The sequence below is a fragment of the Bombus bifarius genome, unplaced genomic scaffold, assembly GCF_011952205.1.
Source record: "Bombus bifarius isolate JDL3187 unplaced genomic scaffold, Bbif_JDL3187 scf7180000008000, whole genome shotgun sequence".
Lineage (NCBI taxonomy): Eukaryota > Metazoa > Arthropoda > Insecta > Hymenoptera > Apidae > Bombus > Bombus bifarius.
The window spans coordinates 1,102,482-1,119,612 of record NW_022884379.1 but is presented as its reverse complement, the minus strand read 5'-3'; the positions used below and the strand labels follow the sequence as shown (position 1 = coordinate 1,119,612).

At 39.7% G+C, this 17,131-nt stretch overlaps 2 protein-coding genes across 4 annotated transcripts in view; one reads left to right on the top strand and one right to left on the bottom strand.

Annotated features, from left to right (window-relative positions):
* The window catches only part of LOC117206234 (cytochrome b5-like), a 68,527-nt gene extending 61,845 nt beyond the window's left edge, over positions 1 to 6,682 (bottom strand). Inside the window, exon 1 of one of the 2 annotated variants that reach the window (XM_033445386.1) lies at positions 6,533 to 6,682. The gene's annotated coding sequence lies outside the window, so the exon portion shown is untranslated. Of the gene's footprint in view, positions 1 to 772; positions 856 to 6,532 lie in introns of those variants that run through there. The other variant, XM_033445385.1, reaches the window with a different exon arrangement.
* A 310-nt stretch (positions 6,683 to 6,992) lies between these two features.
* Positions 6,993 to 17,131, top strand: part of LOC117206232 (RB1-inducible coiled-coil protein 1) — a 55,471-nt gene continuing 45,332 nt past the window's right edge. The window contains exons 1-2 of one of the 2 annotated variants that reach the window (XM_033445382.1): positions 6,993 to 8,830; positions 16,110 to 16,318. In XM_033445382.1, coding sequence (XP_033301273.1) covers positions 8,763 to 8,830; positions 16,110 to 16,318 — 277 coding nt within the window. In that variant the 5' untranslated portion in view covers positions 6,993 to 8,762. The remainder of the gene's footprint in view (positions 8,831 to 16,109; positions 16,319 to 17,131) is intronic. The other variant, XM_033445383.1, reaches the window with a different exon arrangement.

Genomic DNA, 17,131 nt, shown 5'->3' with positions numbered 1-17,131 from the left:
TAATTAAGTCGCAATTAAAACGCGGCACACATTGAAAAAACCTTTGAATACTTCGAACACGTCGCACGTTAGATAGGTACTCGAATGTGTGTCGGGACTACAGAAACACGTTTCGGTAAAGTTCAAACAGCCTAACGTTCCCCGAGTCGATTTATGGTTCTCTCGAGATATACGTGGTTATTGTTCTTTTTCTTTTCTCCATACTCTGTCAGAATGCATTCTCTGCTCGATTTACTTCAAAAACTCAAAGATTACGATCGCGAGATACTGAGAGAACGCAAACGAGCCGCTTCCGTATGAAGTTTTTGCCTCGTTTATCGTATCTAGCATCTCGTCGAGATAAAAAGATAACAGTAATGAGCGATCTCTCGTGCAACCTTTTGCGTGCATCACGTCAGTCTAGTCACGTGTTTCGCCTGACCTCACACCATGATGTATCGTCCGCTATCGATGTCATTCTAGCTTACGGGCATGCAAGTGTTAGGATAAAACGTGACCGAATATGATACTGGCGGAACCTCATTGTTTCATAGCGACGATCACACAGGTTTCGACAATTCAGGCGCTTTCTAGATAATGAACAAATGATTAACCTTCGAAAATGCATTCGAAATATTTTTGTGTTTCGTCTCGAAGGTCTCTCGGTCTCGTACACAGAAATAACAAATATTATTCCGCTTGAAAACGTGACAGATCAGCAATGTATGGATTGCATCGATTTGTCTGTGCACTCACATAGGAGCACGTGTGTAATGAGGCTGATCATCCTTACCTTATCTCGATGACCGATTCACGTTGAATTACACGCTCGATAAGACAATCACGGCCGATCGAGGAAAAAAGTACTAATTTTAAACGATGAATAATCCCGCGTTCAACGGACAAGTGGTTAATTCGTCATTGACGTGCTGTGACGTATCGACCGATTGTCCACCATCGATAAGCTTTCCTTCGTAATGTTCTTTCTTGTTACGAAGGTTCCTCGGTTCCGTGTTCCTCGAAGTATCAAGCACGCGGTGTCGCATGCACATGCGCGCGAGTTGCCTAAAATATTTTGAATGCCCAAATATAGAATGCTATATGTATATCGTTGTTCTCTGTAGCTCATGACGGGATTAGATAAAGTCTATTGCGCATTATTATACGAGAGTACGAATGCGGCACGTTCGTTATCAGCGTCTTAATCGTCGCTTTATTTTATCGGTTACAGTGGCGGGATATTCGAGAAAGTAAATATTTTCATTCTTATCAGAATCACGATCTACCTTATGCTTCGTTTTCTTAACGAATATATTTTTTTTACCTTCTTGTACTGGTATAAGTATACCTTTCTTTTTATTATATATATATATATATATATATATATATATATATATATATATTTAATTTTATTTATATATATATTTAATTTTATATATGTATTTAATTTTTTTCGTTTACTACTGGATCCTTTTCTGCTGTTCGCTACATCGATCGATAGGAAAGAAGTTACTCGTTACAAATGCACGAGCATACGTATAACAAGTTACCAGCCGGTTTCTTCTTTTTTCGTGACAGTATCGGTTTTGACACGCTTCTTATCTCTTATCTTCGCTTTCCTCGTTATGTTTGCTACCGTGGAAATGTCCGCGTGTCGTCGACACTGAAGCGAAAAACGATAAAAGAAACGGCCGATAACCCAGAGCAGAGGAATAGAACGTCGATTCTTACCGTCACTCAGCGGCGTAGAAATCAGCATGAATATCCGGGAAACGTTCCTCAGATCCTTGAAACGCTAATTCGTATCATTTACTTTAACAAATTCTACTTTCTCGAGAATATCAACGAAGTTGGTAAAAATTTATATTTAAATTTCGAAATGATACATTCGTCACGTTGCATCAGGGATCTAAAGACAAACGTTGAATTAAATATTTTTGTTTCGTCTACCGTATCCTTCGATCGTAGCTTCTCTTTAGCAAAGTATACGTCTTATAACTGCGAATATTAATTTCTCGTTCGCGTAATCTGAACTTATATAATCATCTACGAGCGATAACGTGAACCTACCGCATGCTGGTCTTTGATTACAGACATTTGTCAAACCTGACAAACTAACATATTCACACAATTCTTCTCTATTGATAATGTGCAAATTAATTGGTCTAACCAGAGCAAAAATTCGCGTACGATTCTATTCAATTTGTTATAACTATCAGAAATATTGGGTAACTTTAATAACGTTCGCGTGATCTCAATTTTTCCATGATTCTAGGTTACGAATGCTAATGAACGTAATAAAAAATAACGCGTAGAACGTAAAGATCGTAAAAACAGAAATCATATTCGAATTTTAGGTCAAGAGAGAAAATTTCGATTAGGGCGACTCGATTGACGAGACCAATCTCGTAACGAACTAATGATTCGAACGAGGATCCTGATTCAGCAATTCAATTGATTCGCTGACTTCATTTTATGTCGTTCTATAGACTTCCTGGTCGTATCTTTTCTACAATGTTTTCGTCCTCGACACGTTGCCTCGAACATCATACATATAAAATATTACACCTACGAATCTCTCGAAAGACGAATTGATCAACTTTCTATTTTCTCAACTCTATTACTCAAGTGGTTGTATATTGAACTTTTGAAGAAAACAAATATTACTTTCATACGTTCATCTATCGCATAATGTGAACAATCATAAATACCATGGTAAATTAAAAAAAAACATAATTTAAAACCGATATTTTTAAAAACCGTACCGCTTGTACTACATCTTATCATTTCCATTGATTAGTATGGCTTTTGTTTAAAAAATACTCTGAGATAATCTAGAAAGTGCAACGTTTCCTAGTCCGTTGACTGCTGCCAAGGGTTGAACAAAGATGTGAACGATAAAAAATATTCGATATTCATTATGCAACAGCCTAATAACGAGGTTGGGGCTGCGCCCTCTTCGCCGGTTACGCCTTTGCTAGTGGAACGGGACGTCCGTAGCATGTAACATATAATACGAAGTACGCACGACGTGCACGTGCGTGAGCTGACCTCGCTCTGGCCACGCACCTCCCGCATGGCTCTCCAGCGATTCGCGTGCTACGGAGTCTAACAAGAGACCTTCGTACGAGAGAGACGTGAAAACCGCGCGTGTGTCGCGCACACGTATAAAGATCTGCGAGTTCGTCGCGCGCCTCGTTCCTCTTCTCTTTAGCTGATGTAGAAAATCATCTTTCCCCTTCTACTTCTACTTCTACTTCTACTTCTCCATCGTTCCATCGGTCATCGCAAGTAATACTCTCGATCCTTTCTCCCGTCGATCCGCTCGTCCGTTCGACGCCTTCGAATGATTCACGTGTTACGGCTTCTTTTTCGTGTTTATAAAATAGTTTCTTTCCCACCTTTCATCCCCTCTCCCCGGCCCACCCTCCTCCTATCCCTCGTCTTTCAGTAATTGCATTATTATTCGTTATGACGGGAAACTGTTGCACGATCATGTACATGAAATACTACATCTCTCTTCTAGGTTTCTAGGGAATGGAATATAGGTTGATCAGATTACTGGACCGGATGTTTATTCGTCCATGCGAGGTTCCGTTCGTTTGTTTACTTTTTGCGATGGAATAGAGATTTTTTGAATGTTATTTGATATTTTTCGAAGCGAGGAGAATAATATTATGGGATTTTTATTAAATTTAAAAAGTGCTGCACGAGTCGTAATTAAAATTATAAACATCAACTTTTACACTTTTAACTTTTAAAACTTTGAATATTTAGAGAGGAACTTTAGCATAGGATTGAAGCGAGGAATCTTGTATATCAACAACGATTCTTTCGTATTTACCTTAAATTTGAGAAACTTTTAAGAAATAGTAAAACATAATTGTGTAGAAAATAGCCCAAAAAACGTAGCAAGATCGAACTACAAAAGTGTTGAGAAGATAGCCAAAGTTTCCATAATTTTTTAAAAACTGAAATTACATGCCTAACTTTGCTTCCTCGTATCATATATAATTTGAAGCATGGTAGAACCTTGCATTTGCAATGCCAGTAATTGATAACTAAGAACGTAATCACTGAAAAGCCGGAGCGTGTATTGGGGAAAGTAGATCTGTAAACCTGTACAATTGAGAAATTTATTCTTGCCGGTGTTCTTTTTCCGTTTTTGAACGGAAGAAATTATAGCTTGTTATCATTGAAGTAACGTTTACGTTTCACCTTCTCTCTAACGTGTTATCAACGCACCTACCAAATTACAACCATTGCTATGAAGCATTTGTATGATTATTGACGGTTTGTTACATTTCAGCTGATATACATATGGAAACGAGTGAAACAAAAACTTGATTTACGCAAGTAGCTGTATATTAATGCGACGTTGGAAAGATAATTGATCGACGCCGTCCAAGTTAAGCGAAATATGACAAAAAAAGAAAAGAAAAGAAAAGGAGTTGGAGAAGGGAGTCGTGCGCGTTCTATTGCGTTTCGCCTTCGACTTTCCAACGAACAGCGATTACATTATACTCGCGCAACATTTCGCAATGGCAAAATCGAGAAATCAGGCATCGACTGGCTACTTACCACGAGACAACGTCAAGGTTCGCGTTTTCACGAGGGGAAAATGATCGTTAATGATCCCTAACCGTGTAGAACTACCGGTTATGAATTGGTTAAAACGGTACGTCCCTGGGGAGTAGCAATTTCTTCATCTAATCTCTCTAGATATCGATAGTTCCTTTATCAATATTTAGACAAGTGAAAGTACTTATCATATTTCTGTTGCTTTCAAGTAAACTTCGATCTACGTAAAGCAATTGGTTTCTTTCAAAAGGGGAGATGATATCATCCCGCATGTGCACATGAAAGGGTATTAATTATGTGTATATTAATCATTTACACATATCTCCTAATCTACGAGTTTGTTTATCAATGTATCTTTCGTAAATATGATGACATTTATTGAAATAACAACATACGTAGATTAGCCGAATAAATAAAAGAGACCGACGTATTTCTAGTAAATGCAATAGATCTTTTATTGCATCAGGGCATGCGTTGCGCGAAATGCGCGGCATATGACTAATCGAGGAAATCATTATCACCGGTTGCCATAGAATAACGATTGTATTCAATAATAATACACGCGCGTGAAAATGAAATTTCCTCCCTTGCGTAAAACACATGGAAAACGCGTAAGACAATACTACGGCACGTGTTCATGGGCGATAGTAGTGTGAAAATGCTAAGCTAAAACTCATTTATCACAACGATACAACGACATCGTGTGCACAACGATATTTCGTCCCCCTCGAAGCTACATTTTTATCATCGTATCTGTTTCCTTCTCTCCTTCATAAGTCCTTTAATTCGCGATACTGAACGCTCAGCGTGTGTCTATGACTTTATCGTATGCCACGTGTCGACGCACCTATATAGCCGCATACATACCAAGATTCTTTCTACTACATCGGTCTCGAGTGAGGTAATGCAGAAGTCACGACGTAGTTAAGTTCCTGGCCATTCGTTGACACCGTGCCGTTGTCGGATGAACCGCGACTGAATTAAAATTCACCGAGAAGCCGCGTAGCATGTTGCTATCCTAACTGTGTTGCGATTTCGTCGTGTATCGATTTGGAATTACGCGTGAGACAATGCTTACAATATAGGCGGGAACGATTCGCATTTATGGCTCTCATGGCCTCGAGCGAAAGGTGAACGATTCTCCGTCGATGTAAATATTATTACTTTTTCGCGGAGAATCGACCCGAGTTTGAGTTTCCACTCGGTGATGCAATTACGTGATTATTTATTATATTATTCTGCGACATTGTGAATCATGCATATATAATAACACTAATGCCTAGAGCATATTTAATATTCATTTCATAAACTAATAACGCATTAAGCGGAAATGCGCAGCTATCTGTAAACTGCGCAATAATTTTTATAGCTTTACAAATGGCAATAGTTATATTTGGTCAACTACATTATTTCTGTGAGAGTTCATTACTTTTTTCGAAAATTAAGGCACATATTCATGAAGCGTTTACAAAGCAATGAAACTTTAGCCTGAATTTCTAACAGTTCCCTGGCTGCGATAATGTTATGGCATATAAACAAATACGGCACGTGCAGTTGCAACCCCACGCTCTGTCAGTACGAAATTTGCATCGTTTTCCCCTTTCACAGTCGATTTAGCATAAAGAGTCTCCACACGGAAGCGATAATGGCGGTGGGCCATTTATAGCTCTGCGCATGCGCGTTCATGCTCTCGGTCGATGACAGCGCTATTACTTTTGCAACTTCTTTTAAAACCACTATATACACAAATATACTTTTATGACTTACGTTTCCACGGAATTAATACCATACAAGTATATTCGGTCATTTAAAAAATTGTTGATGTTCAGAGAAACAAATTTCTATCACTTTAATATCTATATTAGCTGATGTTTATGATACATATATCTGTAGCTTTTTGTGGTATGAAGTCCAAGTTTGTTTTCTCATTTCCTAAATTATATTGAAAGAAAGTTGTTCGTCACTCACGTGCCTGCCTCCTGAAAAACTAGCTTGCTTCAAGTGCTGTATACATCAACCAAGAAAGAATAACAGCGGTTTCCATCTCGTCGATGATGAATCGCTGCGCATGACGCGATTCAAACGATATGGTCACTCAAGAACAAGGTATCAACATTCACGCACGATACACACAAACACACGCAGAGTACTTTATTGAATTTATCAGGAAGTACTCGCACGCGCCTCAATAATATTATTGAAGATACAGAACGATTAGAAGGAAACGTTCAATTTGTAATTTTTAAAGTTTCAATATCAGATCGTTCAAACTACCGCACGCGTCAATCACGCCATCTTGGCAAAGCGAAGATGGCGCGTTAATCGCGGACAAACAGCTGAGTGGCGAGTGGAATATCTGCGTAAGCTGAGCACACAGCAATCAGACGTTCTGTCCTCCGTGCTCGACCAGACCTGGACTCGGCAGTAAACAGCTGGCGACGCGATGCGTCAGAGCAAAATGTCGAACGGGACTGCGCCAAGCTAGTTGCCCCCCTACCATCTCTCTCTCTGGCACGGTGCAAGAGCTTCATAAAACTGGTCGTTCTCGGGCAAGCGTTCGGCGCATTCGCGGTGAAAATTCGACAGCGACGTGAAGTACACAAGTGTCAGTAATCAGTACCTGAACAGAGAATACGGGGAATAAAAGCATAAACGAGAAAATCCGTGGCGAAAGTGGAGTTTCTTTGTTTCGTGCTCTGATCTCTGCGCATACGTTCCCGTGCGAGTGGCGCAGCATTGTTTGTGTGGTCGGTACGTCACTCTCGGCGTGTACACGGGCCTATCACGATATAAGACGAGGTCCTAGCGTCCTGCTTGATCTCGCTTCGAGTCTTTTCATCCACGTACAACCATAGAATACGCGTTTGCTCGTATTGTGCCGAGTCTTGAGCTTGGACAGCATTACAGCAAATCAAAGTAAGAATCGCTGGCCCTTCGTGTACGCGCGAGTGCTTTGTTTTGACGAGCAGCTGATCCGGGGCTACTCGTTAATCGCGTCGATTAGTCCTCCATCGCTGCAACGGTGATTCTTTTTCACCGATTTTTAACTTGTTTTTCGTCTACGTACACGAAATTATCGTACGGGTCGTGAACTTGTGTTTAAAGGGATCGTCGGCTCGTACTAACAGTGCTTCGTTACATCACAAAAACCGGAGGACGCGATCGACCGATACTTCGAGGAGCAACAGTACCTACACAACCTATACGAGACATAGTTTTCATCGATGACAGGCGGACGAACGATAAGATCAAGAATTGTTATTATGTGATTATCCTACGGTTGAAAAGTGGTCAAATATTTAAGACTTTTTTACGTGTGTTGGTTAAGCTCCCGGTTTCCAAGGAACTCTACGTTTTCGTTTGTTCTCGTCACCGAACCCCGGTCGGAACGAAATTCATTCAGAACCGTTCTGTAAATAACGATCGTGGGTTGCAAACTGAATAGTACCTAATTCGGTCCGCCTGTCGTTTACTTGCTGCAGCTGGACCATTTTACAGACTGTAACAATAGCTTCCCTTCTGAAGGCTGTGCGGGACTTTTTTCTTAGTTACCGATGATCTCGTAATATATTTCTCTTTACTCTTGCTTTTGTTATATTCCAAGTATTTCAACGAATCTCGCGAAGGAGTGTACTCGAAAGCAGTCGGACCTAGGTATACAGCATCGCTGCTTTCCTTCGAACCAATCTACGTATATACACACACGTTATATTTATACATACATACGCGTCATACACCTATAGCAAGGTATATATCGTCGAGTTTCTCGAGCTTTTTCGGTGTTGCTCGTATTTTCGTCGGTTTGCGCGCCATTCAACGCAACTTAACTTCGATACCGATACCTACCGATCACGACGGAGAATAATAACAAAGAAACAATATACGCGCGAAATAATCGAGAAGGAAATACGGTGAGCTGGTCGAACCCTACTCCGAGTTTGCGTGAATCGACGATGACGAACGGATTGGTGATCGATGCGGCATAAACCCGAGGGGGCCGTACTCGCGAGCGCTGTGAAACGAGGGGTACGGCCCCGATCAAGCTGACTGCAGGAGTCAGCCTGAGGTGACATATCTTCTGTCGGTCGGGCGTCGCGATTATCGGACGCCAAGCACCACCGAATGCCAGTGGAGTTTTTCAGGCGGGCTAGTGGCCGTTTCCCTCTTATCGTCCGACTGGAAGAAGCTTGACCGGCCCGAAAATGCTCTACATATTCCATGTGGACACCGGCACTACTATCACCTTCGACATCAAGTTGGCGTTGCAGACGTAAGTATTCATTTGTCCCTTAATGTTTCCGTTTGTTTAGTCCCTGTTGCTATTTACTTTTGCAATAGGTTAGAATCTTGCGTCATGCGCCTTTCGTGGATCCGATAGATTCCTACCTTATTTGTTTACTAGTCACGTCACGCGTACTTAGAGTACTTGGTTACGTACATGGTTATATGTGCTAGTTCGTCGATGAATTTGTAAAAGAAATTTAATTTGGAGGAGTTTTAATCGATTTGGGTATGCGATTTACTATGCTCTGTAGTACTTAGATAAACGTGCTAATTTATCGATCAATTTATATGTATGTGTTATTCATGCTTGTGGCGCGTGACACTGGAACGCGGTAGAGTATAAGAGGTTCTATTTGAGGAATACGGTCATTGATCTCTAGAAATTCAATTTTAAAGATTTTTAGCCCGTAATGTATCAAGAATCACGATGTATATTTTCTTTGCTACATGTAAATAACTATTAGAAATATATCGTCAGCCATTTATCTATGGGATTAACTAGTAATTTTGTTAAATAGGAATTGGAAATAAGATTGTTAATTGTAATTTCTTCAATGTCAACGTTATTATGAAGAAATAGCACATTACAAATTAATTCAACAATAAGAGGTCCATTAAAAAGACATGTCCTTTGTGCTTATGCTTGATTTTGCTATTACAGTTTTGTGTGTAACTATCTCTTTGATTCTTAAATTTTAGTCATCTATTATCTTTTAATATCACATTTATTTCGTAAGATAGATTGAGATAAACATTCCACCGTTCCATCATTTATTTCTCTATTGTACTTCATAGTGCTTCATCCACTCGTATTTTCTTCACTTAATCGAACGCAAACCGAATAATTACTCGGTAGATTCGTTTTTCATATAAAAGAATAGCAGCAGTTCTTGCCAGCCGGTTGTTCTTGCCGAACAAAAATGATGAACCATTAAAACTTGCTCCGATAAATCATCAACGAGTTTATTTTTCAAGTTTCGTCGAATATAGGCCAAGCAACGCGGCTACACTGTGCGTTACGCTTATTTAAATTAAAGACTCGGTCAAGATATCGTCGTTATTTTTCACGAAAGGAAATCACCATGATCTGAAACACGTTTTCATGTTTATACAATCGAATCTCAAGGGGAAGATAAAAATCTGTGAGTTTCGAAGGTTTTATCTGATTGAATTTTTCGAATAAAAAAGGTTCTAGCCTTCCCTGTTCTTTTTTCTTTGTATCCATAAATAATCAAATTCACGTTTCTCAATTTCCCTTTCACTTCTCGAATGGTGTCTATTCATATCACTTATGGTATCATAAAGGAACGTTCGATATTATTCTCAGTTTAAACTCTCTCGTTAAACTCTCGGCGATGGTTATCGGATTGAGCCTAGTCCGGCTTGACTTGAATGCTGCGGAAACTCATTTCTTCGCGCGCAAAAGTCTTCTGTATATCCACATCCTTTCGTGGCCGGTTCACATGAGTCGGTTTTTGCAATAAACGGCTGCCTTCTAAACGGATCTGCTTCCTCGACTACCTCCTATATCAAATAAATACACATTGACGCGTTGAAGCGTTCCGTTTTCGCCTCTTCGTCTTCTTCACTTGAAGCCTCTTTCCTTTTATATATTTCCTTCCATCACAAACGTCGTATCGTATTTTTAACAAAGTTTAATTTCCATTTCAACTTTAGTTGCCTATCGAAAGTCGCTACACGCAAATTATATAATGTTCAAGGACATTTCCAGTTAAACTTTGTCAGAATATTTTATTACATTACTGCAGATCTTATTTTAAGATTTTATGACAAAAATGCGAGATATTAACGCAATAATAATGGATTTAAAGTGGTTGTTACGTCATAAAACAAGAATAGCTGAATAATCAATATGTTAATACTATATTTCAAGATGTTTAGCATTTCCGATAATAGATCTATGCACTCAGGAGATAGACTCACATCTTTTTATAGATTAAATTCATTATTCTAGAAGGTTTATTATGATTTTATTTTATCTGAATGAATCAATCAGACTTTCGTATCAATTTATAATAAATATTATTATTTATTTGACGTATCTATTCTTCTTTTCGAAATCAGTTCTAGATCGATATCTTTGCTTCATTAATATATTGCGACATTTATCTAAATAATGTCTACGCGTGAAAAAAAAAATCGAATAAAAAGAAAAAAGCAAATAACGTGAAGAGTCAGCAACAAAAGGTTTCAACACAAGCCTTTTGTTTATCGATGGTCGTCCACGCGATTGCTCGTCGTTTGTCGTTTAGCAACTCGTAGCAAGCGCGAGTATCGCGAACACGCCACGCCACGCTATGGAGAAGTGTCAAGGATCCCTCGAAGGTGAACAAATTGCAAAACCGTTTGTCTATCGCGGACAAACGTGGGCACATAGAGGCCGTGCTCGAAAGGCTTTTCTTTGACTTGAGCGAGCAGGAACGTGAGATCTGCGATGCGCGGACAAGTGCAGGTGGCTACGAAAATAGTAATGAAATCGGCGTGTCGAGCGTGGGCGACCATTGGCTCGTGTCACACACGAGTCTGACCCACGGGTAAACTCGGCCAAGTCTTTAATGCGAACGCTTGGTGCATCCCTTGGAACGAATCAGCTTCAAACGCTTCTCGAGGCTCGGTCTACTTTTGCGGTCCACGCTACGACTGTGACTCTTGCGAAACTTCGTTTGGAACATTTGCCAGTCGTTGTTTGCGCTTCGTGTCGTCTACCAGCTTTTCTGAATCTCTAGTGAGCAGTTACGAGAGCTTCTTTTATGAATTTTCGACAGTTATAAATCACTGTGTCGAGAATAAAGTTTGCTTTTCACTGCTATTTAATATTTTGTTTGAGAAGCAAATTGGTCTTTTATTTTGACACGAGAAAGAATTGAAATATACAAATTCGAAGGCTGTAACAAGATCGAGAGCAAATTATAAACCTATTATCTCCTTTCTTTTTTTTTTTTTTTGTTATATCGAAATTATTTGTTTTTTTATTGATTTAATATGGAGAATAAGGGTTACAGGAAGTTAGAGCTAGTTGAAATATGGCAGTCACAAAGTGCAAAGGGGGTTAATCCCATTGATTCGATTGGCCGTTCGATCGGGAGAACGGTGAATGTAATGCGTGTTTCAACGTGAATTGCAATGTTCCGTAGTAATGTCGTATCTGTATTTTATTACGAGTTTCCCCGAGAACGTCTCGTAAACATTTGCCAAACGATGCAAAGGATTATCGACGAACGTTATACAGTTGGGTTAGGCCGTAAAGCGTTTCGAGTCGAACCTCACCTTTTTCGATAAAGAAGTAGGATACTATCATAGGCCGTTCTGACCTGTTCGAGTAACGTTACTCGTAATTTTATCAACAGCGATACCGATTCAAGTACATTGTTACGAACGGAATGCGTATGAAATGTAATCTAATATATTATCTAAGTATTTAATTGTTCCTTGTTCGCTTAATTAGTCGCTGTATTTGCTTTTGTAGAAATCTGCTAGATCTGAGTATCAGTTAACACTCTATACTATCATGTGATTCGGAAGTTATATAACCTACATGTTTGTGGTGTATATGTTACAAGAACTATTTTATAAATTCTCTAAATTTTGAAATTACATTTCAGTTACTACTCCTTACTCTTTTTATCCAAATGAAAAACAGCAACCAATAACATCTGCTTCTTTGTATATATGAAGAAAAATCCAGTTTCAAAGAGTTAAAAATACGAACCAGAGAACAATATAAACAGAGAGGTAGCTCGAAATGTGAGAGTGGAAAGAGATGAAGCGTAAATAGGGAGGTTACAATCGTTGATCGCTTGCTTTTCCTTTACACAAATCCGTCTCGCTGAACATTAACAGGCAAATGAGCAGAACTTTCGTTTCGACTTGATTTAACGCGAGGTTTGTTCCCTAGAACGGAAACAGTGTTAACAGCACGAACATCGAGGAAAAGTTGGTAGCAGAACGAGGTTAACGTGAATTAGGAAAATAAAACTGGTAAGCGTGCGCTCAGGCCTATCACCGATGAGGAACATGCAGTTTTCCAATGCTACACACGGCCTATACAACATCCATTATTCCGATTAAACCGCGTTACGCTTCACGTACCCTCGGATGAGTAAGCTAAGCGCATTTTATCTAACCATGGTGAAAAGAAAGTCCGACGAATTCAGGTCTTAAGATGACTATTCAATCCGATCTCTTCCAAGTTTGCACGCGATCCTTTATTTACCTATTGCTTAACGCTAGCGATCGACTTTAGAAATCGAGCAAATCGTTGAATTCATTTAGACGTCTGTATGTTTTGCTTGTAATTATTTGGTTTTCAAACGGAGTAAATAGTAAATACATATCGTGGAATTTAGTACATCGTGAGTCAGGCAGAATCGTGACCCTCTGTCAGCGCTTATACGCGGTCCCATCAACCCTTTCTCGCCCACTTCCGCAACTTGTGCGTTCCCCGAAGCTCTCGAACCACTTTTTCAGATCTCCCTTCGCAATTAGTGCACGCACATATCGACACACACAAATATACGTCTAGATACATATATGTGCCGCACGTGTAGTGATGCGTTATGAAACATTTTAATCGTTTCTGAATATACAGTTACTTCTGAAAGTAGATAGTAACATAGCGATACATCTGACAGCTAAATACGCAAGAATCGAATGAATTCCTTTTTTTTTAAATATTATTTGTTGTACCTAGTACGCTAGTAAGGATAGTAAATAGAATGTAAATACGAAAATCGTCGAATCACGTTCGAAACGATTGGAATTAAAATACCTTCGAATCGCTTTACAATAGAAGTTGAAACATCTATAGCATTCTATGTATGTATATGTAACATACTTTCGTACGACCAACTCATTGTCAGCCTAGCTCTCTTCTAGCGTTACACAGAAAGGAATAGCTTTAACGAGTCAACGCGCGAAAAGGTGCCCGCCTCGCAAATAAGTACCTCTAATATTTGTGTATAAGATAACGTGGTTGCGGCGGTCAACGACCCCATTTGTCGAGGCAATTAACGTTGTGTGTCGATTCAGCGTGGCGCCTTTGCTCCGTAACTTTTATTCTCGCCCGCGCGTAATTACAAAGTGTACCGCTAAAGCCCCAAAGAGTAAATACGGTGCGACGTAATTGCGATTTATTCCCGGTTTAGACGATGGATCGTTAAACGGTTCGGCAAAAATCCGTCCACCGGAACCATGATAAATATCGCGCGTCTAGGGCCACCGCGATTGCCAGCAATGTGCAAACAAATTTATCAGCCGTGTCTCGTCGACGGATAATCGAGTCTTTTTAATTAGTTTCATTCGCGGTCGCCCAGACGTTTATCGTTCAATTTTCGTGTCGCGATCAACTTTATTTATAGTTAATTTCATCCCCGGTGGGTGAACTGAGGCGTTATGGACAAGGCTGAATTTTTATAAATTTTCTACAAAACATTATAAGTACATTATTTTTTACAAGCATTTTTACATCTTTGCTGCATTTATTCAATCCAGAATCTTCGGATCGTGACAGGTTGTGGAATACGTAGCATTCGATAATTCGACGATTACGAAATTCGACGTAACCTTTGTAATGCCCGCGTGTTTGTGTTATTTGCACGGTTCAAGGTCCGTTTTATCTGGTTTGAAATTGCATCGTTGTCGCGACAGAGGCACGTTGTCGTGGTAGACGGCGCGTATTTTATCAGACTATTCTTGAAAGATTCTCAAGCGACTGACTCGTCTTGAACAACACGCGGTGGCCATAAATTGCGCGTAAAAGGAATTGGAACGGTGGTCGTGAGCACAGGCGAGTCGTCATTAACACCCTTGGCAAGGTTAAATAACGGATAAGGAGAACTCTTTGTCCAAGGCGGGGACGACGTGAGGCGCATCGCGTCATATTAATTATAAAAGCTGGTCTCATGTAATATTTAAATGATACAGAATTTAAATCGAGGGACTCGTGAAATTTTTATCTTCGAACTCATCCTCCGCTATTTACAATTAATGACCACACGTGAATAATGATAGAGTGGCTTTAATTTCGTTCTTGGTTCCTTTTTTTCTATGTTTGAAAATCTACTGGATATTTTATCGGTTGTCTCGATGAATATTGCCTTGACATAATTGCCACGGTCGTAGCTTGCACTTTTATCCTCTTTAGGCCAATCGGATTACGCACGAGCCTTTCGTCTTGAGCATCGCAAATTAATCGTTTATTCGTCGTTGTTTGCGTTCGAATAAAAACTGATAGCAAAGAGAGTGGTTATCTTTGAGATCGAAAGTAGGGGCTCGATTAACTGTCCATAAGAGCTGGTTTCTTTTTCTTCTTCAATCAAGCTCCTTACTCTAGTCGCTTTCCACGTGAATTACAGAAACGCATCATCCGGCAATTACTACCACGCTGTGTGAACGCCTTGCGAGAACCAGGTCGTGCAAGAGCCGACAGGAGGCTAATAGTGTCTTCCAACGTTTCCTAGACCGAAGGCGTGATCTCGTGCTAGATATCAGTTCGGCTACGCAGAAGTCTTCCAAGTTTCCCCAATTACACTGACTTTTGTTAGCTCTCCTAAGAGTACCTCGCCTCCCTGATACGGGTACAAGATAATCTTGACCTTAATCACGGCATCGACGACACTGAAGCTATACAACTGCTCCGGTTTATCATAAAACTTATCGTGTACCGAGATCACCTTTTAGATGTTAAATGTTTAAGCATTCTCAGAATTATGCTTGATCATATCGGTATAAACGCATCGTTTAAATATTAAAACGTTTGGATTTCTGTGCTATCGAACCTCTGAGCTTTCGATATTTCCGGAGTTCGATGATTTTTATTAAGAATTTTTAGGTTCTTCCGAATATTGACTTTTTAAAATTTGAACTGTCAGGAAAATTAAATGTTTTAAAACTTTAAAAATTTCCAGAGGGTTGAGACTTCAATTTTCCAAAGATTGAAATTTCACAAGCTTTTAAGATTTCAAAAATTGTATATTTCAAACTTGGAAAAATGAAAATATTCAAAACTTAGATATTTCAAAATTTTTTAATTGAGATCGTCAAATTATTTAATTTTAGCATTTTTAAAATAAGAAATTTCTGCCATTTAAAATTTTAAAATTTGCTCTGCTAGAATTGCTGAATCTCATTTTGCTATGAATTCAGCAATTCTATTTGTTCTTATTTTGCACTTTCCCGAAAGAGGCTATAATTCCTAGGCCTACAATCACCATAATTATTTGACTTTTCTGCTTTTTTTTGCGCAGTGTCTCCCAGCTGAAGGAAGCGATCGAGAGAGAATGCGGCGTGGTCTCTGCGCACCAGGTGCTCCTGATGAGTGGAGGCGAAAGCCTGGAACCAAACGCGCGTGTGTGTTCCTACTCGGCCGGAACCGACACGAATCCGATCTATTTGTTCAGCAAGGCCGCTATTGAGAGCCACCATCCACCCACGCCAAGCATAGACTACGGTTCCGGTGAGTGACGAGCTTCTTCACCTGTGAATTTTCTTAACTCACCGCTATCCGCTCAGCTTTTTTCATTTCCTGTCTAACATTGTCCGTCCGTTTGATAAAAACTTACTTTACAAACTAGTTGTAAGATAAAGATTTTTCTTGCCTTTACCTTCATAATTTTATTACCATCACAAAATGATCAGAGACTTTTCAACAAACTATTGTCGCGTTTAATTTGAGAAAAATTCAACTTCTAAGAGTATTTGATACGTAGCTGAAAGTTAATATTACTCGCGTGACCGAAAAGAAATGTCTCACGAAGAAAACGTGGCAAAAAAGAGAGTGGGCTGGCTTCGTTAAACGAGAATCGTGCCGGAAGGACGCGGCTAATAAATGATCCTTATCGGCGAGCGTTCGCGAGTACAGAGAGAAAAAATGAGTCAGATGATATCAGCGTGAAGATAGCGATACTCGCGCGACACCCAGGCAACCTCGATTCTTTGTACGAGCCAGCCTTGCAGTACCGTATAGAAACACAATGGAGAACGTCAGTAACTCGTTTGACTATTTTTCATCACCTTCGTTGCGCGTTCAAATATCTTCGTGCGATCTAAGATCCAGGTCGCATATGATCTTTCAATTAGATGTCGCTAGATCACTCGGTATCACTTAAGTGCTTCGATTCTTGGTCTCACTATATCTTCTCTATCAACTGTACTTACATGTAAGTACAGTTGTACCTTATGGACGTATTTTGATATATCGCAGCAATGCATTCGACTTGTAGTCGCGTTCTAATCACGACCACGATATGACTACGGTCCGTTGATGGTG